This window comes from Pantherophis guttatus, chromosome 3, assembly GCF_059756535.1.
Source record: "Pantherophis guttatus breed Tessera chromosome 3, ASM5975653v1, whole genome shotgun sequence".
Classification (NCBI taxonomy): Eukaryota; Metazoa; Chordata; class Lepidosauria; order Squamata; family Colubridae; genus Pantherophis; species Pantherophis guttatus.
The window spans coordinates 170,799,785-170,822,424 of NC_142065.1; the positions used below are offsets into that span (position 1 = coordinate 170,799,785).

The window sequence follows — 22,640 nt, forward strand, 5'->3', positions numbered from 1 at the left end:
GGGGACAGCCGCTGACGTGTATCTTACGAGCCGCTTTCCCAACAGCAGCTGAAGGTACCGGGAACAACAATGAAAAGCGGAAGGCTGAGAAGCGCGGAAGGTTTGGCAGCAGGTCTTCCATATTAGACCGACAGAAGCGAAGTTTTGTTAACAGGGCAACAACTTCAACGTTTGTCGGTTGAAGGTGTCTATGCTAGGATAGTATATGGAGAGAAGGGTGCTTACCTAGGCTGACCACAGCTTGCTTCGGTTTTTGTAGCCAGATCTTATAGGTATGCTTAAGACGGATCGCCTAGCGCTTTTTTTTTTTCTCACGGTAATTTCATTGACAGTGACTGGCCCAAAGTCATTTCAGCTGAACGCGGACTATCTAGTCCGCATCCAATATTTATCCATACAAAAAACGGTGTAGGCTTCCAAATCTGTCGTGTCCTATTTTTTTCTTTCTTTTTTTGCATTTGTCTGATCGGTTGGACACAAATTAGGCATGTTTTTAGCCTAATGTTTTGTGTGACACATTAAACATTAAATATAGGACAATCGATTTGTGAGTCAATAACTTTTTTGAACTGAGAAAATGTGGTCTACTGAACAACTGATAGTTAACCATGGAAGAGTATAGGAGATACGTTGTATCTGTGGTTTATGCAGAGTTTTAACTTATTGATCTAGCTAAATGTTTCTAATCATACCTTTTCGAATCTGTACAAACAGTGGTTTTCCTGCACTGAGAAACATGGTTTAAAACAAGTATGGATACCATTGCAAAAAATAAAATATTGTATAAAAGCTGTTGTCCCCACTGATGATTGTTGCTTACTAACAATTCCAGATTATTCTGAAGTTAATAAACAATTTTGTATCCCTTGCATATTGATAGCCCTTCAGTCTGTTTCTCTATCAGTTCATTGGGCGATTACATAGACAATTTAATGCTCTGTAATTTTCCAAACTTTGAATGCACATAAGGATTCAATCTTGCATGTATTTCCCTGAAAAAGGATTGTTCTATCCATGTATTTCACCTACAGACTAAAGTTTATACACTACCTCCCCCAAATTCCCAGACGTTTGTCATAAAAATATTAAATATTAAATATTAAATAACATATTAATATTAAATAATATATTAAAGAACCTAAGTCAATATAAAACATGTAGAACAAAATATCTACTCATTCCCCAGAACCCACTGAAATAACTTTGTCTTTAATAAATTTCTGGAAGGTTAACAAGATTGCAAGCCCTATTTGCAGAAAGAAGCTATTCCAAAACTTCCAACTTGCACGTGAAAAACATTCTCAGAGCCCTGCCCTCTTCAGTTCACATCTTTGGATGGGCGGAGAAATTTAAATTAAGTTAGTAGCATGTGTGCACTGGATGAGTCAGGCAGGCCACATATACTGTATATAAGATAGAAGAAAGCCCTGTAAGTACTTTGGTGCTTAAACAAATACAAATTTATAGGTCAAAGCAATAGTTTGAATTATACCTGAAAAGATATTGGTAACTGAGCTGAGAAAAAATCAGGGAATTTGGTGGCACATTAACAAGTTTAATTAAAAGGCATATGTTTTTGCCCTTTAATAAAAATGGAAAATGTGTTAATAGAAAAAGATACTACAGTACCAGACCTGATTTCAAATGTGAATGATATTCTCATTGACTGCTTTTATTTCTCCATTAATTACATTCATTGGCCTTGGTTATGTTGATAGGAACCAATAGACAATTATTACAAACATCTTGACAACAATAGTAGCAACTACAGAATTCTGTTAAAATTAGAAAAATTGGGATATTTGTGCCCAATCTCTGTGACACATAAAGAAGTTACATAATTAACCACAAGAGGGCAGCTGAAAAATTCTTACTAGAAAATAAGGAAAAAATTGACAGTAACAAAACCAAAAATGATTGTACAGTCAAATCAGTATATTCACAGGTAAGAATTGTCCATGGAGAAATCACTTGTGTAAATGTATATCATTGGCTCAAACAACCTTCCTTCTAAGATTCTGTTCTCTGTAATACATAGCATCTCATATCAAAGAGCTGTTTATTTATTAATAATTTAAATTAAAATTTATTAATTTATTAATCTCTTTACCAAGCAGCTCTGGATGGTTTTTAAAAGTACATTTATTGGTGCTATTGTAAATAACATTAATTTTAATTTTAAAATTAAATAAAAATTAATTTTAAAATAAAATTAATACAATTTAAAATTTAAATATTTAAAATTATATTTCTACTTTTAAAATTACTTTTATTGATACTATTAATTTTTACTCTTTCTTAGGGAAGAAAGAACCCAAAAATGGCCTCAAATAAATGATTGTAGAAGCTTCTCAATCCTTATTATACAAGTAGTCCTCAATTTATGACTGTCATGTTGTGATGGTCATAAAGCTGATCACCATAACTTACCTCATTTTAATCTTTTTAAATTGGTCATTAAGTGAACAACATGATCATTAAGCAAACCCATTGTAAACACTGTTTTTTGGCAAAAACAGCATAAACCATGGTCACATGACAAATTACAAATGGCTGTAAATGCAGGCTGGTTGCTAAGCACCCAAATTGTGGTCCTGTGATTGTGGCGAAAGATGCCATTGAAAGTTCAGAATCATACCTGAATATGATTCCGGTATCATACCTGGGCCAGCAATATATCTCTGTAGGAAAGAAAGATAATCAAGATCATCCACATGATTCCAGACAACTGCTCCTTATGAGCAGAGTGCAGAAACATTCTGCAAAGAGCTTATGAATTGACTTGACTCTAGGAGAGAGACTGGAACTTAAGGGGAGAAGTCAAACTGAGACTTATTCTATAATGCCTGCGTGGGTGAGAGGTTCAACAGGTTCAATTTCCTTTGAATGCTGTTGAACATTATCTAGTCTCATTTAGGTGCAAACCATTAGTCTGAGAAGATTCTTCCAATAAGGTTGGACAAGAAATCAGCTAATTGAATTCTTCCTGTGTGGACCTTGTTATTTGCATCAGGCTTAGGGAGACAGGGTTCCATCAAGCTTACCTCCCCATTGAAGACTTCTGTAGACATTAAGCTTGATCAAGCTTCATTTCTTAATAATAGAAAAATCCAAAAAATATTATATTGGAGAGATTAAAACCCCTTTGAGGAAGATGATGCAATATTTTTATTAAAACTATTAACTTTTAACAAAGAGTAGAATATACAAAAACAGAAAAATAAAGACATAGAAAAAAGAAGGGAACAAGGTTAGGAGTTCAGGAAATGGAAAAAAAGGGAAAAATAGAAAAGTAACTTCTGACTTCAGTTGAGCTAAATATAACATACAATAACCTTTTGCTCTAAGATTAACAATATCACAGGAAGATCATGCAAATTTGGTTTTTTAAAACCTTTGAAGTAGTAATCAATTTTCTGATTACACAACAAAAAGGTGCTCAGTATATGGATTTCAGAAAGTTAACAATGATCAATGGTTCCAATTGACTTGGAATTATAGCTTTGATTTAATTACAAGAAATTTTCTCACAAGAAAATAGCATTTTAAAAATATTTTATGGTAAGGGAACCTGGAAGGCTGCACGCAAGAGGTAAATAAAAGATAAAAGAAAGGTACATAATTCTATAAGAGAAGTTATTGTACATTTTTTGCTAATCTTTTTGAAAAAAATCAAATGGACAGTGCAGTGAGATTACAGTGTAAACAAGTTGGAACAGATAATTTTGAAATGACTTTGAAGGGAATTTCACCATGATAAGAAGTAATATGGAGAAAGATATAGAGATACAAATGGAATTGATGATTTATTCTCTAAGGAAGATACACAACAATTGAATGAAGACATCCATTTCGATTTGAATAATTTTCTTATTGAATATACAAAATAATTTTCTTAAAAGTCTTGAATTTCGTTTAAGGGATAAACAAAAGGACAGAATATTATTTACTGGACATACAAAAAAAAACAAAAACCTGTTTTAGTTTTGAGAGCCCTGTAGCTACAAAAATAGATTAACAGAAAACTAACTCTGGGACTCTTTCTGAAAGGATTAAGAAATGGGATTCTTAAAAATTCAAGGACGATTTATAAAGTTGGTTTACTTGATGAGGACTAAGGAATATAGTAAGGTTTTGCCTGCTGGACTTTTGCTGACAAGGAACATTTGACAAAACTTATGGATTTGTGTTTATTTCTCAAGTGATGAACTATGAAGGGAAAAGAGATTATATAGGTAGTTCTTGATTTACGATCACAATTCAGCCCAAAATTTTTATTGCTAAGTGAGACAGTTAAGTAAGTTTTGCCCCATTTTACAACTTTTCTTGCAATAGTTGTTAAGTGAATCACTGCAGTTGTTAACTTAGTAGCATGGCTATTAAGTGAATCAGGCTTTCCCCATTGACTTTATTCGTCAGAAGGCCACAAAAGATGATCACATGATCCCAGGACATTGCAACCATCATAAATAAGTCAGTGCCAAGCATCCAAATTTTGATCATGTGACCATGTAGATGCTACAATGGTGTGAAAAATGGTTGTAAGTCACTTTTCAGTGCCATTGTAACTTCAGTCACTAAGCACACTCTTGAGTCAAAACTACCTGAACTATACAAGCTTAACACAGCAATTCCCTTTGATAAGTGGATTTGTAAAATATCCAAAATCTCATAGCCAAATCTGCAGCAAGTCTGGAAAGGAACTTACACACACTCAAAAAAAGGGGGGTGGGGGGAGGAGGAGGAATCCTATAGGACATTAGGCCCCTATAAATTGTTGTATATAAACTGTTGTATACAGTTTATACAATTCATATACTGCATGCAAAGCCAGCAACAAAAAAACACATCACATGATGCTTACTGCAATATGTAAACTCTCAATGAAACAAAAGTCAAAAGGAAGTAATTGAATATGAGAGAGATAAGAATATGCCTTACTCTGCTTTAGGGTAAAAACTGGAAGAAAGGGCCTCTTCAATTTCCCAATGTGGGGAAGAGTCTAGCCATACAATGTTTTTTTTAAAAAAAACCTGATTGGTGGTAGTAAGATGATATACCAAAACAAAGGAAACACCTAAATGCAGAATTACACAATACAGTTCATTTTTTTAAAGAAAAGGCAAAAATTACACGTTTGAGTTCTTCAGAACTTTTTATCATATTAGATAGCATAAAAATACTGTAGAAGAATTTTTTTAAAAGTCCAATAATTAAGACTTGGGATCATGAAGCATGCAGTTTAAATTCAATCTAAAGATAAGAACTGTAGATTAAATTAGTTCTAAGTAGGTGTTAAAGCTTTCAAAGTTTATCAAGACAAAGAAACAATGGCTGATTTCCATAGTTCAGGAATATGAAAGCCCAGCTATTTCAGTCTCTTATTTTAGGCAAAATGAATAATAGGCAAGGAAAAGAGGTGAAGAAATGGAGGAAAGACCAAAATGTGACCTGCCCAAAAAGAGAAAGAAAAAAAAAAGATATGTAAATGTGCACTTTGGCTGTAATACATCAGTTTATGAAATACAAAAGGGAAGAAATACAATTGTAATTTTCCAGAAGGCTTATATTAATTAAAAATGGGATACAGACACATATAAAACAGTACTGTTTTTAGACATGTTCCTATAGTTCAAAATATATGTATTTATTGAATTTATATAGCTGCCCATCTTGATTCAGCTGTCCAGTCCTGTTATATTACTACATAGCTTCTCAGAGTCTATTTGTTCCCCTGCACTTTGCTCATTAATGAAGGAGTTGGGTGGTTCTTAAAATATGATCGATTGATTGATAAATTTATGGCCTTGCAAGTCTCACCGTTGGCTTCCAAATAACAACAATAACAATACAATAAGTAGCAATATGTGAATCAATTTTATTAATTTTATTAATAATTCAAGATTGGATAGATTCCTGCAACATGAACTATAAGCCATGTTTTACAAATCACAATGGCACAGTTCACACAACCAAAGGGACAGCATAACTTACAGAAATGTGTGAATCCACCTGTAGAATGAATAGATTTCAACATGTACTTCTCATAGTACAAAATAATGAAAGGCCAGTCATATTACTGTGCGCACATACTTGAATATGGAATCTATATACTCATATCTTACTTCAATATGGAACCTGTATACTCATAAATCTGACTCTTGAGAACACAGAAATGAAACTGCTCTTAAGTTTAACTCCTTTAAGTAATGGAATAATTTAGGTTGGATTACCTAGCCATCCTGGGTAATCAAAGCAAAGTATGACTTGATTAATACTTGGATTAGAGGCTTTCATGAAATACTAGGACTGTACACTAGGTTGATAAGTAAAAAAATCCTGAGAGAAAACAATGTCAAACCATTTCCCATGACACTAGGAAGTGAGTTAAATATTCACATAAGTATTTAATGAAGGATGGTAGGCTGGAAACTTTTTAACATTTGTCAAAACAGCATGATACACAAGGGAAACTTATGACAGAAACTAATATCTACACTACAGTATTGTGGGAAAAAAGTAGGGAAGTATATTATCCTAACTATTAACTGAGTTATTTATAAAAAATAATAAAGCTAGAATAAAATTAATAATAGCAGAGCAGAAGAGGAAAGGAAAAAAATCACAAAATACAAAAAGAAATAGAATGACTGTGCTAAAAGAAATCAAAGCACTATGAATATTAATAGGCACTTTGTGTGCAATCACAAAACAACTGGAGCACCACTTGAACACTATCAGCATTGACAAGATTATCACTCAATTGCAAAATGCAGCTTTACTTGTAACAGCTGACATCTAATGCCATTGAACAGATCTGTCTGTCTGTTAGGAAAGACTGGATAGGTTGATAAAAATGCCAATTCCAGTATAAACGTCTGGCTTACAGTGCAATCAACCATAATAATAATAAAAAAAACAGGAAAAGAAAACCATTTGGTGAACACACTTCGCTTGGGCATTAAGGCAACTGCCAACTGCTTTTGAGGGTAAAGGCAAAACCAGAACATAGAAAAATGAGGAACGTAGAGTTGTCCTCCTGGATTCTAAATAGGAATACTGTTAATGTTTTATATTAATTTGTGGTCTAGTATCTAAATCACAATGATTAGATTTTCCAATGGCTTCCAAAGAGAAGCAGGCAGCATAATAGCCTCTAGTCTCATTTGCAAGTTGCTCCAAGTCACAGTTTTTAAACTATTTTTAAGACATAAAACATTTATTTGCTGTAAGACAATCTCCTTGGTTTACAGCATTAAAGCATTATAATCTTCAGAGATAAGTATTCCCAACCCAATAAAGTAAATCATAGTTTCAAGGGGGGGGGGGAGGTGGAAGCCAGATTGGCCCCAAGCCATCTGGCAGAGCCAGTTCTTAAGATTTAAGGTCAGGACTCAGGAGGGTGGGACCAAGTCTCACCTCTCAAGGAAGAAGATATTCCAAAGGGCAGGAGAATGGGAAATCTCTTCTCCAGGTTCCCAACCAAAATTCCTTGACTGATGAGATCCACGGGCCAGTCCCATCGGGGAGAGCCTGTTCCTCAACTAAAATAACCCATAAATCATGATTTCCGCTCCTAAACATGGTCTGTGGCTTGTTATGTTTTGTGAATCTAGTCACTGCTTTATAATCCCATTTGTTTTTATATTTTTGCAAATTTATCAATAAAACATAAACAAGGAAATATTGGGTTAGTATGATTTACTGATTAGGCTAGCTAACCATTACCTTAAGGCAACACGTGAAATACAGTGTTTACTTTCAGTAGAGGACAGCTGCTTAGTGTTTTCCCTTGTAAATTGCGTCCTTTTTCTCGGGATTTAGGGGTTGTTGTTGTTTTTTTTTTTACATTCATGCAGCTGGAAGAGAGAAAGAGGGAGAGGGAGAGAGCGCGATGAGCTAGGTCACGAAATAGTTTGTTTCTTGACCACAATAATCGGTGACACCCCCACGTAGCAAACAGTATTTTAAAGTTCAATCCAGATACTCCGGGAAACAAATTCCCTTCGACCCAGTAGGAATCCTCTTTGGTCAGCTATGCGGAGGCCATTCGCAAACCATCCAGGTCCAAGGAAAAACAAAACAAAACACTGCGCCAACCAATAAACGAAGCCAGGGCTCCCTCCGATCTCTACTTTGTTATCTGAAGGTGTCAGGTATCTCCGCGACGGCTTGGACTGGCCCTTGCCACCACCAATAAAGCTTGCGCAGGATTTCGACTCCGCAGCCGCGGCCGAACGCCTCTGGGATTTCTCCCCAAAACAAGGAAGAGGTCCAAGTGGGGCAGCTGACGCTTTTGTTTTGCTTCACGGCGAAATCCTCCTGCAAAACTGCTACAATTCCTGTTGTAACGCATTTGAGCAGTGCGCCTGCTGCATAGTAGAGGCAAGGACCAGCGCCAAAGCGCGAGAGCTCGTTTAGGCGATGGGATCGGTGCTTAGCGGCGACGGACGGGAGACGGCGAGGACGCCGGATGTTGGCAACCCCCAAGGCAGAATTCAGTTCTCACAACCGTCAGATCGAGCTGGAGATGTGGAAAAACAGCAAATTCCCTCTTTTGAGTGCGCCATCTGCTTGGAAGTGTTCGACCAGCCTGTAAGGACCAAATGCGGCCACGTGTAAGTGCAACTTCTCAGAGTTAGCTCGGGTTGGGAGACGGGAGCTGAACCGTACTTTGGTCCTGCTTTGAAAAATTAGTGTTGGAGAAAGTACGGATTGTCTTCTCCTTTTCACATGTAAAAGTTTCTATTTATGTCTGCTGTGCTTTGCAATGCAACTTATTGGAAATGTAAGCCCCAGGTGTTATGTACAGGTAAATTCAGTATGAAGGTTTAAGATTTTTCTTAAAACCAAGACAAAAAAACAACAACAACCATTCATCCCTTTCCTCTCTGAGATGGGATTGCATTTAGCTACAGATTTGGTCCAATGAGGGACTAAGCTCAATGGATGGTTTTCCTTTTAAGCAAGAGAATTTATCTCGAGGATGGCATTAGAAAACGAAAAGTACTTTTTCTTATGTCGAAAAAGAAAGGAATTTATTAAATTTGAATCAAACTATGTTGCTGAAACAGGTTGATTCGTTCCTCTGATTGTTTTGATAAGCTAAACAAAATATTTTGGCAGAGAATACCTTGCTATATGTATTTTAAATGTGATTTTGGTTAAAAAGGTTTATATTTTGAAAAGGAAATATTTTTTTATATTTGTGTCACATGTTCCTGGCAGAATACAAATAATGTAAAATAAAAATACTGTTGTAGAATAAAAATCTGTGAATCTGTTGAATGATGCAGGCTTCAGCAAGAATCTAATCAGCACAACACTACCAAGATCTTTAGAATACTCTTCCCTGATATCAAATCCTGTAGGAAAAGTTTTTTTCTCCTTTGAAGAAAAAAAACCCCTCACATAAATTAAAACAAATGCATCTTAATCTGCTTGATTGGCCAAATAATGTTTTGACTGCCATGGCCCTATTGGCTTATATATGTTTTCCCTGCAATAGCTTTCTATTGATGCAAACCATACTTTATTATGACATTGAACAAACCTTTAAATCCATTTGATTGAGCCAGAATATCAAACAACACTATGGGCTTGTCATGAAATTCATTCAGGTCAGGCTAGAACTTGAGTAACAGTGAGTTCTATTCCTGCTTTAGGCAGGAAGCCACCTTGGTAACCTCCGGCCAGTCATTTCCCCTCAATCCAGGAAGGAGGCAAACCACTTCCAAAAATCCTTGCCAAGTGAACTGCAGAGAGAATCTTCAGCCATGGAAACTTAGTAGCTCTGGGCTCATCACACCCATTCAGCCCAGCCTATATCTCAACAATATCTCTATTGTTAGTATGGTAAAGCTTAAGTCACCTTTTGTTTTTGGAAGAAAGACAAGATATAAATAGAATATTTAAAAATCTATAAAACTGTTCTTATAAAAACCTGCCCAATAGAAGATGATAATATGCAAATGCAATGTGAATTGCATTTCTTTAACTTTATCTCCAAGACAGAATGCTTGTTAGATGTCATCCTGATGTCACCTTTTGTTTTGCATATCAGTTTCTAATTTCCAAGCTTTTCTAAAATAAATCCAATCAGGGTTCAAAAGGCTTATCTGAGGTGTCTTTTCATTCCTGTGAACATTCCTTAAAATGCTTCCAGGCACTTCCTTGGGGGGGGAGGAAAGAGGTGGGGGAAACACCTCTTTGGTGCCAATAACAAGCAGCCAAAAATCTCACCCCTCTGAAACAGAACTGGTACCAAAGGAGCCATAAAGGGCAGAGGCTGCTCTCACAATAGGCTGGGAGGTTGTTATCAAAAAGTAGGCATCACGTGTTTCCTGGTAGAGGGGAAAAAAATGGAGAAGCAAAAATTACTGTGATTCTACTTTGTAAAAGGCCCTGTACTGTTTTCCTGAAGACCAGGTTCTTCACATTAAAGCAACTGTATATGGACTGATTCAATTTGAGAAAACTCAAGAGGGAGTATATTGTAAAGAAAGTATAAATATATGACATTTTCATTTAGAATAGTGAAGGATTACATGAAATTTATTACTGCAAATTATGCATACAAATAAGAGCAAAAATAAAACTGAAGCCCTTCTAAGTTTCATTTCTGTGGGAATAGTTGTGGTTAGTTTTTGGCTAACTCTCTGCCTTATGTTTTTTTGTAGCACTGACATCTCATATTAAAGTTGTATTTATAAGTCACCTATTTTCAGTCACTAATAGACAAGTACTTTGATGCTAATTAATAACTAAGGTAATGCAGAGATAGCCTCATATCAAAGCATATTATCTTCTGTAGCTATTCTTTATCAATAGTCCAACAGATTGCGATGCTCAAATAAAGAAAACTATTAACAGACAGAAATCATTCTTTGTAAGATATGTCCATATTTTAGATTGCTTTCCTTAAAATAGGGTTTTCTGGAGAAACATGATTTTATTTTTGTCTTTGGCAGATTTTGTCACACTTGTATTACCACATGTTTAAGAAATCATACATGGACATGTCCATATTGCCGAGCCTATCTTCCTTCTGAAGGGATCCCAGCAACTGATATTATCAAAATGATGAAAAATACACACCAAAACTGTACAGAATGTAAAACACAGGTAAATAATGATTGGTACTACATAATTTATTCTCAAATTAAGAACTTTCTAAACAGTATTCCTATACACACTTTTTCAAAGTAATTTATATTGAGTTGTAAGCAATGTGTGATACTCAACTGAGAGAAATTTGAACTTGCCTTGCCTCACTTTTATGAAAATCAAAATTTTAAAATATTAATCTGTAATTGTAAAATTTTAACTAACAAGGTTGTCTTTGCGTGTTTCAGGTATGCCTTAGTGAAATGAGAGCTCATTTGAAGACTTGTGACCAATATATAGAAAAATATGGGCCTCTACAAGAAGTTGCGTACCCTGAAACAAGGTAAATTATATCTTAGCAAAATTAAGTTTAAAGAAATCTATAGATTTATTAGCTATTTTAGCTTTTCATATCTAAGTGGCTTGGGTATGAATATTAGAACTTGCTATGGAGAGACAATGTTATAGTCTTATTTCTCAGGAGCAGATTGGTTCATTGTCCAAAATAGCTATCAACTGGAGAATGTATTTAGTTAGTTAGTTTATTTTCATTGCACAAGGTACAACTAAATTAAATGCGGTCTTCAGTGTATAACTATAAAAATAAAAACAAACATACATCCTTTACATTCTATATAATTGAAATTGAAAACCCAATATTGCACTATACCGTAGAATTCAATATAGTTATTGCCCTGGGATAGAAGGTGTTTTTCAGCCTATTTGTCCTTGTTTTTATTATCCTGTACCATCTGCCAGATGGTAATAGTTCGAAAAAAGGTGCCCAGGATGCGCTGCCCAGGATGAGATGGATCTTTAAGAATGTTTTGAACTTTCTTAAGGCAGCGTGAGCTATAAAGCTCTTCCAAAGAGAGGAGAGGGCAACCATTGATCCTCTGGGCAATGACGTTAACTCTCTGGAGCGCTGTCCTATCTGCCACTATGCAATTGACAAACCATACACAAATGCAGTAAATTAAAATACACTATGGCTCAGAGGTAGAAGGCCACCAGCAGTTTTTCATTCAGTTGTTGTTTCCTGAGAAGTCTCAGGTAGTATAATCTCTGCTGGGCCCTTTTGACCAGTGCTGCAATGTGAGCGCCCCAGGTCAGGTCCTCTTTTCTGATAACACCCAGAAACTTAAAACTGGCCACTTACCCCACTCGGTCTCCATTGATAAGCAAGGGCTGGATGTCTGATCTATTCCTTCTATAGTCCACTATAAGCTCCTTGGTTTTATTTGTGTTAAGGACCAAGTTATTGTCTCCACACCATGAAAGCAACTGTTCCACCTCATCCTGATAGATAGTAGCTAACATTGAAAATATGGGTATTTATACATAGCTGTCTGTTATTTTCAGGTATCCTTGTCCTTTCTGTCAGAATGAATTGGATGAAAATGATCTCTTGGACCACTTTCTCACTTTTCACAGAACTGAAAGAAGACCAGTGGTAACTTTCTTACACTTTTATTTATGTCTATATCCTAGTATGATGAATTAGATAAAGTGAGATAAATGTACATTTGTATGTTATGATATATTAATAACTGATATTTCTTAAAAACAATACATCTGATGAAAAATTATCTCTGCTGCCTAAGGAAAGTTTTGTGAAATGTGGATTTCAAAGGCTCCAGAACAAAAACTTCTCATTCATGCCATTATAGAAGTACTCTGGAAATGTTAGAGCATTTCTTTTAACTTTTTCATTAGCATAAGCCTGCTCGCCTGTTTGTTTCATCTGGGCAATCTTGCATGTTTGAAAATCTATTATGACTCTTACTGCAGTATGTTATTTTCTTCATTGCAACACAATGCATTAGAATACTTCTTTGATCAGTGAAATTGAAATAAACATAGATTTAGAAAGAGGAAGGTATTTATTTACAGTAATCAACTATTAAGTAATCATCCACTGTGAGCAATGCAAGTGCAAAAATAGTAATTCTCAATTTCAAATAGTAAATTATTTTCTTAGATTAAAGTATATTGAAAGCTTCATTGAGGTCTTAAACTCACTTGAGAACTGCCAGCATACATCAAGAGAAAAATAGTTCAGTAATTAAAGCTACCTATGGCTACAAAATATTCATCCATGGAAGAGTTTTCCATTATGTCTGTAATTGGGGAGAGGTTTATTCTGACTTGTTTCCCAAAAATTCAGTGCTGGATTTTTAATAAATAAAGTAAAAAAAATATAGTACAGTAAAGTGCTGGTTATTGTTGTACTCTGTAGCAGCTGGCTATTCTGCATTTCTATAACTTGTATCTGTCCGTGAATTAGTACACCGAGTGTAACTGTATGTTCAATTGGATAAAAGAGTGTTGTGAAGTGTCCCTCTTATAGTTTGGAATCATACTTTCTATAAAAACAAATTCATGACTGTGTTCACACATCATCTTCAACCATACAGGTTGATTTATTGTCAATTTGGGGCCGGGATTGTTGTTCTAAATTGGTACAGTTGCAAAGAGATATGATGTGCCAACAACAATTTACGATGACAAAGCATTTCCTACTGTGGTCATTAACCAAGAATTGCGGTTGTTAAATGAGTACCCATCCCAATATAAGGCCTTCCAGTTTTGGTCCCTCCTAGCCTCAAGGCTCAGTAAGGTAAGGGACTGCCTCCTCTTCCTCATCTCTGCCCTATAGACACCGTACACCTTGTTTTGCAGGGCAGCAAGCAGCTCCAGAATCACCGCTCCACTCTGGGGACCCCTCCAGCCCACCCCAGCCAACATTCATTCACCCTGCTGCCTTCTCCCCCAGTTCCCCATACTGACCTTTCCCCTTTTCCACCAACCATCATGGCTGAAGGAGAAACATTCTACCGCCTTTGCCTCCGCCTTTTTAGACCCAGCTTTTCTGATGAACATTTCCTACATGTGGCTCCTTAAGCCTTGGGAATGCTGTGTTGTCTTCGTAAAGTTGTGCTGACTTTGAAAATCCGCTTTTGAACCACAGGGATTTGAAGTATTCCTGTGGTTGTAAGTATGGGCAAGCTGCCAAGCACCCAAATTTTGATCATGTGACCACCGGGGCACTACAATAACTGCAATTTTGGAAGTGGGTCAAAAGTCCACTTTTTTTACTAGTGCAATAATTTTGAAAAGTTCCTGAATGAACAAACATAAGTGGAGAAATACCTGTACATTTTGGGTTGTTTTGCTTTGGTATTTTGCTTACTATAGGAGAAAACTATATTAATTCTATGGAATGTTTGAAATTTAAAGACTATATCATAGGAACTTTCCTCAAATGGCAGGAGACAAATATTTGCAAAATTGCTGTTTGAGGTGGGTGGGTTTGTTTTTGTTTGTTTTGTACCTTTGAGTCAACTTTTTGACTCTGGGCAACCACCTGAATATGTTCTTGCAAATTTTTTGGCAGAGTTTTTGGAAGTGATTTGCCATAGCTTCTTTCCTAAAACTTAAGAGAGGGAAAATAACTAGTTTAGGGTCACCTAGCTGGCTTTGTGCCCAAGGCAGGACTCGAACTCAGTCTCCCAGTTTTTAGCCTGATGTGCTAAATCTCTACACCAAACAGACCTCTCTCAATGTATAGTGGTTATAACCTGTCAGAAAATGCTATAAACTGATAAGGGTGCTTTCCTCAGCTATGTAGGATTGAGAAGCATTTTTGCAAATAAAAATGCTACATGCTAACTACATGTTTACCTTACCATGCCAGGTTCCCATTTATGTTTTAGGTTAAAAAAAAGTTTATTAGAAGGAGCCTGTTGTGTACCAAGGAATATGTCCATGGGTTTAATATTGCCTAGCCTATCATTGTGCTTTTGCATTAATACAGCCATTGTAGTTTATAAACCATAATTTATTGCTTAGTTATTTTGTGTGAACCCAGATAAATCTGATCTGTTAATAAACAATATTTATAAAATCAGGGGTTTGTCTAATCTGTGAATTTGGTCATATCTGATGCCTCATTGAGGTCTACATGAGTAGAGGGCACTAGTTTACAGATGCATAAAGCTGAAAATGTTCTTGGAACATGAACTATTTTTGTATTTTCCCCATGACCTGAATAGATAACGGGACCAACTGCTTTTGCAGACAGGATATTTACATTCTTGTATAGCATTTGTAATATAGGCTGTGGAGAAAATAAACTGAATTTACTGCTGATAGAAAGGGGATAATGTCTGAAAGCTTTTATTCAATCAACAGTAATTTAGATATAATTAACTTTTTCAATAATAATTCATGTTGCACATTATAATGACAAAAATACTATTTACTTCTCCCCACCTTGAATTTTCTACAGTACTGTCCAATCTGTCGTTTACTACCTGGTGGTGGTCCAAGTTACTACATCAGAAATTTTATAAGGCATCTTCAGCTGAGACATACATTCTATTATGAAGATTATATTGTGAGTAAATTATATCATTTTTTTCCTAATCCCTGCTAAACTTTATCTGAATCTTTCTTTATCTCTCTGTATCTCTCATAGTGTATAAGGACATTTATAGATTTCAGGAGCATTATTTGGGGGATAAATTTCAAAGACTAAAGAGTTTAGTGGAGAAATAACCAAATTTACATTGAAAGTGCTATGCCAGAGAATTTGTTCAGATGTTTAATAGCAATCCAGAATTTACTGAACAAGTTATGTTTATTTTTCAAATTACTAGAATTTGTTCTGTTTATGCAAAGATATCAGAGGGAAGGTAGGAACCTGTTTGCTCTCTGAATCATGAATTTTCTATTTATAAATCTTTCTAAGATACGTACGAGGAATTTGTTGCAAAAAGACATAATTCTGCTGTTTTTTTGTGAACTTACTGGTAAATACCAAGGAGCCTTGGTAGTACAGTGGTCTAAAGCACCCTGTTACTAAGACCAGCTGCCTGCAATTACTGCAGGTTTGAATCTCGCCAGGCTCAAGGTTGACTCAGCCTTCCATCCTTTCTAAGGTAGGTAAATTGAGGACCCAGTGGTGGGGGAAATAAGCTGACTTTGTATAAATATACAAAAGGATGAAGGCTATTGCTTAGCACATTGTAAGCCGCCCTTAGCATATAAATCAATTTTTTTAAAAAAATACATCCAATTACAGTTTCCTTTATTTTGGAACTATAATTTGCAGGTTTTCTAGTTTATATGTGTGATTGAAATATCAAGGGGTTACTATCCTAAAATATCGCTGGGTGTAATCTAATTATTGCTAACAAAGCTATTACTGATGCCTACAATTTGGCTGCTTTCACAGCTAAACAAGATTTTGTCTGTTGCAGTATTTTACCTGAATGTCTGATTTCCTTCCCTTCTTATTCCAGGATATAAATATTGTAGAAGAAGTTCTCATTGAAAGAGTTCTGGATCGATCAGTTTTAGATTATGTACATGTGAATAATCCAGGTACTGCGTGATCATCAACAATTCAATGAAGACAAATGGATTACATTGTGAATTAAAGCACTGGTTGTTTATGCTATTATTAACTAACATACAATTTTTTTTGAATTTTAAATATTTCATATGTGAAACATTCCATTTCAAGTATGAAACAACTGTACTGACCGTTCTATTTGAAACTATAAATTTCAGATTCAAAATGAGATATTTCAAGAATGAAACCTTATTTTCCTTATCTGTAATTCATTTCTATAATTGCTAATTACATTTAAGTTTCTAAACTCCATTATTTTCTTTAAACAGCATATAAATATTAGCATCAAACTAATCTTAATTGGTTGTGAATTACTGAATTACTGAGATTGAATGCATATCAGAATCTTTCTCAATGTATATATCTTGAGTTCATTATTCATTAATTTCAGATTTGGAGAACCTATCTTTAAACATTTTCAATAAATCTGTTTGGCTTTGATCATTCATCCTATATGGTATTACACAAGCCAATCATGGAATAAGATAGATCTTAATGAAGATCAATTAATATCCAGATTTTTATACCACACATGTGGTGTATACACCACACATGTGGTGTATACACAATACAGTGTAAAAAGAGGAAGTTATAAAAGCAAAACATGTATTTACAGAAAATTTTACATTTGCTTTAAACAAGTTGGCAAGCTACAAAACTTGTTATAATTCTATTTCATTCAATTTGTTTTTCAACATATACATGTAAAATAAATCAAACAATTAGCTATCAAAATACAGTTTTAAGTTTGTTGAAATAAATACTTATGCCTGATTCTTTCAGTAGGAAGTAATTATTCAGAATACAAATTATTACTCATTTTTCCAAAAGCAAAACTTATTATTGGGCTTTTTTACCTATAGTTTTGAAAAAAGTGACCAAAGCTCAGATCATCTTGTGACTGCATTTCTAAGAGAAGGACAGAATCTTTATGATCATGAAAATGTTGCAATGCCAATGAGCAACTATTTACTTTTTAAAACATTGCATCATTTCGCAGTGAGAAAACTAACTGGACAAACAAAGAGTATATCATTACATAGTCCTAGAGAATTAATTGGATATATTAATACTGTAGCTTAAATTGACAGCTGTTGGACTGTCAAGTACAACATATTTCCATAAAACAAAACCATAATTGAATCAGTTAAATCATATCAAAACTAGAACTAGTGACACTATCTTTCCATCTTACTCTCTGCCATATTTTGTACTGTTTTGCAGAACTCTGTAAAACAAATTAATCTTACATAGGATCTTTTAAAACTGTATTTCCAGTAATGCCATTGACTATAAATGTTTTGTACATTTATATGTAAATGTTTTGTGCATTTTGTATGGGAGCTTCCATACAAGATTTGGTTCATTTGGATGTTATTCCTGAGGATTATCTAATGACACTCCTGACTCTCTATAGACACCAAAACAAATACCGCACTTCACAATTGGTTATCTTGATTTATAAATGTAACCTCCACATTTTAGGTGGTAAAGAACCTGGTGTTTTACACTGTATATTCTTTTACATTCCACTTAGGAAACTCCAGCAGTGTTCTAGATGAAACAAAGAGTTGTTTTCAGATATTGAAGCTCATGTGAGGGAGGATAGCAATCATTAACAAAGTCTATTTCCAAGGCAGATCTGATACTAGGTTATACATGTCTCATGTTAAGAGTATATTAACTAATCTTGAAGTGAGGCAGAACAGAAAGCTTAACCGAGTCAAGTTTGAAAACAAGACATTAGCTATCTTTCTAAACTCAGAACAGGCCCAGACCTGGAGTGAGTCAATTTCCTGTATTACCCAAGGTTCAGATAAAATCCTGACCCAATACATGTATCTGTGTCATATGCTGAGAAAAATGTTAATAGACAAACTTCCTACTAGAAACCATCAACAAATACATTTATATTGATTTGGTTCTCTTTACATACCAGAAAATTACTAAGAGCTGCAATGTGCCAGGCCCCTACCACAAAAAAAAACATGCTAAAATGCTAAAAATCAAGTATGACTACAAAAAAATGTGGTAGCCTTTTAAAAAAGCTTCCTATAGAATTAAAATATGGTCAGATTTGCAAGTTTCAGTGAAAGGAACAAATTCAGTTTTCTGGAAAATGATATCAAGTGTATTGAAGGAACATGACTTTTAATTTCTGTGTCAATGATTTACCTATATGCTGCAGACACTCATATACCAAAGATCCATGATAAATTTATTAATATCCTTTTACATGTTGATGACATGATTGTAATGGCAGATTCCCAAATCCATCTCAGAAGACTGCTACAAAAGCTAAATACCTACTGTGCTCTTAATTCTTTAAACAGCAATAAAACCAAATTTAAAGTGATGGTATTTAGCAGAAAAAGTGTGAAATATAGCTGATAGATAAATGGGGAATCTGTGGAACAAGTGAATTATTTTACCTACTTAGTGATTTTTACCAGCACTTGAGTTACATTGTTTTTCAAAAAAAGTTTGCGAGGAACGGGGGCCAATACTAAAAGATTATACGAAGTATTTAACTACATTATCCATGTACTTTTATTCCTATACTGAAAGTATTATGGGCAAAAATAGCCTCAATGACTTATGTGCAGAATTGTGGGGCCTTAATAAAGCTACCCCACTTGAAGAAGTTCATGCCTGTTTTTTAAGATTTGTACTGGGAACAGACATCTGCCCCTGCACTTTGAGCGGAAACAGGTATCCATACCTTACATAGTCACTTGATAATTAAAATTTTTCACATATTGGCAGAGGATCCCTTCAATGGACCCTGATAGAGTTCCCAAAATATGCTTAACAGAACAGATAAGAAAGGCCCAAGCCAAGTCCTGGATCAGCCAACTTTCCACTTATTTCACAACATATCTACTCTTAAGAGCCTGCCAGGTAGGGAAGTTTTTAAACAGTCTTAGATATTAGTATTTCAATCAACATGGAATTATTGGCTAAAAATAGATCTCTAGGCTGGTGGCCAAGAGTATAATTACTTTTCAACCTAAAAAAAAGCTGTCATTGGATCTGACGCAAAATTTAAGGGCCTATTCTAGAGCAAGCTTTGAGTTGTTAGACTCCATGGTCAAATATGGGCATTTTCCCCACTTACCATGTTATGAGAGAAGCTGCATATGAGGTATCACAACCATTGAAAATATTTCTCATACTTTGACTGTCAATTATATGCCCACATTAAATATTTAAAAAATCATCCCTACTAGAAATAGCCCCCTGGGATCTGAACCACAGATTGTCATATATTTATAACTAAGACAGTGGTCCCAAGAACCTGACCCACTGAATAAATTGGGGTACCCTGTAAGGGAGACTAATTATTGACTCCTTGCGATAATACAGAAGTATTTTATCACACTATTTCCTCCTATCTTACTCCAGAATTAGACTACTATATTTTACTTTATTTTATTGATAAAGCTTTAAGACTAATCAAGCAATAAAAAACTATTACAATGCTGCTCTTCATATAGAAGCAGCTGAAGTTTCTTAAAGTTGAAGCCAATGCATGAAGCAGCATCTTCAATTGTGGCTAAACCTAATAACTTCATGCAACTTAGTTCCGGTTGTGTTAGATGGCTTTTTAATTACAAAATGGAAAAGAGCATAAGCTGGCATAAGCTGCATTATTATGGCTTCTACCCTCAGTTTTTATCACAATGGGGTGTGATGTCATTACATATAAACCTGTCAGACATCTCAATCTACAGCACTAACATTTCAGAGAGTTCTCACACTTGCCCACTGCAATGCTTTACAAATTCTAATTCTGGAAGGTAGATTCCAGGAAATTCTATACCATGAACACCTTTGTCACTACAAATCAAGAGCTATTGAAACAAGTAATGTACTTTTTCTATTGACAGTGTTACCATGAACTGTGATATGAATTTTAACTACACCCTTTATTATCTCAGCTTTAAGCTTGCGCTAACTCTTTACATTAAATTACCTTCTAACTCATCAGAATTCAGGACTCTCTTGTATTGTAATGTCATCAGGTTTTCTTTAATTGCTAGCAAGATCTGTCAGGGCCTTGCCTAGAACTGTTCAATTTAATTATATTTTTAAATAAATAAATAAATGTAAGGCTACTTATTCATTTAACTTACATGCTGCCCATCTTGCCAAAGGCGACTCTTGGTGGCGTAAATCAATCAAACAAAATGCCAAATATAAAACATTAAAACAATGGAAGAATTAAATTTAAATTTAAATTGACCAAGATGGAGAGGAAGGGAGCAAGATGCAAAGGGGGAGGAAGTGGAGTCTTCTTTAACCATCATTAGGCTCTTCCAGAATGATACAACTCCACTGCAGGCCCAGGCCAGTTGGGAGAAGCAGATATTCTGACCCTTTTGGAAGGCCAAAAGGGTGGGTTGAGATCTTGCTTGGGTGGGGAATGGCACAATGTTCCAGAGAGAAGGAATAGTATTTTTAAACCATATTTTATCTCATAATTGTTTCCCTCAAGACCATGTCGCAAAATTAAAAATAGCATAATGCATGCATAAATAATAGTACTTATATATATTATGTAAAAGAAGAAACCTACTTTGGTCAGTCATTATTTCTCAGCCCAGCTCACTTCACAGGTGGTTGTGAGAAAAATAGGAAGGAATATTATGTATGTTTGCTGTCTTGAGATACTTATAATTATTTTTATAGCAGATTAAAAATCAAATAAATAAGTTAGCAATAAATTGAAGACAACAAACAGTTTCTATTGGCTAAGACTACGAATAAAAAATTTGCTATAAATATTGTTTAGTGAGTGCCTTGCACAGCAACATTTTGCAGTTACACTGGTGATGAAAAAGTAACTGTGACCAGTCCTCACATCTACAACCTCCAGAGATCTATGATGCAAAGGAAACTGAAGTAAGATTATAATCAGTGTCGCAGTTTTACTTAGTGATCACTTTGCTTAATGAACAAGTTGCTGGTCCTAATTTCTTTCCTATCATCTTTCCCAGTATTAGAGTCTTATCCAGACAGCTAGGGATTTGCATAATGTGTACAAAGTAGAATGTGAGCCTTGTGTGGGAACTATGGGGTGAATTGTTTAACAAATTTGTTTGTTTTCATTTGCTTGTTTCCTAGCTGTCCACAATATTCTTGTCTTCTTCAACAGCAAAATTCAAAAGAATCAATATTCTTCCCAATATTCTTTAAATCTTGCTTATTTAAAGTCCAAGTTTTATTTTCATGTTGTGTCATAGGGAATACCATTACTGCACTATTCTGTATTTTTAAGCATTGAAGCATTTGAATATCTTTTCTTTCATGGTTGCTCTTCCAAATGTTAGTCTATGGTATATTTCTTGACTAGTGGTACTTCTTTCTTTACTGTTGATGGTTAATCCTAAAAGGCAAAAGCTATCACCAATATCTTGATTCTAAGGCTGTTTATTATATCTGTTGCCATTTGTTTGATTATCTTTAGATGTAAAGATTTAATTTCAGGGCCCTTTTTTTTCTCTGCTTTATTACTAGAGCTTGCAGATCATTTGCATTTTCAGTTATCATGGTAGTATTAGTGGCATAGTGTAGGTAACCACTTCTTCCAATTTTAAAACCATGCTAAACTTCAAATCCAGTTTCCCTTAATATCTTTCAACATATAAGTTGAATAAGTAAGGGGTAAACATGCAGTCTTATCTCACTCCTTTGCAAACCTGGAGGTGTCTCTTTACCATGTTCTGTCTGTACTATGGCTTCCTGACTTGTATGTGTTTCTCATGAAGATAATGAGATGTTGTGATTCCTATTTTTATAAGCACTTTGCACAATTTGACATAATCGACAATCAGATGCCAATCTATAATCACATATTGTACTGACCTCTTTTTGATGTTTGGCTTTTTCAGTTACCCATATAGATCAACAATGTCTCGTGATCCCTGGTCATTTCTAAAGCAAGCTTGAACATCTTACATATCTTTTTAGTTACATGCATAAAAATAAGAAACATAAGTACAGGAAGATTTTTGAGAAGATTCAGACGTATTTTTCATTTATTTGTAAACATGCATGGTAATTCAGCATAATTTCATATGAATATCATAGTCATCCCAGAGTCACTTTGAAA

General features: G+C 34.9%; 1 protein-coding gene across 1 annotated transcript; it reads left to right on the forward strand.

The window, feature by feature from the left end:
• Positions 1-5,866: 5,866 nt before the first annotated feature.
• RNF125 (ring finger protein 125) lies at positions 5,867-17,297 on the forward strand. Its single transcript, XM_034429678.3, has 6 exons — positions 5,867-8,618; positions 10,971-11,124; positions 11,355-11,449; positions 12,469-12,559; positions 15,398-15,505; positions 16,413-17,297. Exons 1-6 carry the CDS (start codon positions 8,425-8,427, stop codon positions 16,503-16,505), a joined length of 735 nt encoding a protein of 244 aa, XP_034285569.1. The 5' UTR covers positions 5,867-8,424; the 3' UTR covers positions 16,506-17,297.
• Positions 17,298-22,640: the final 5,343 nt, after the last annotated feature.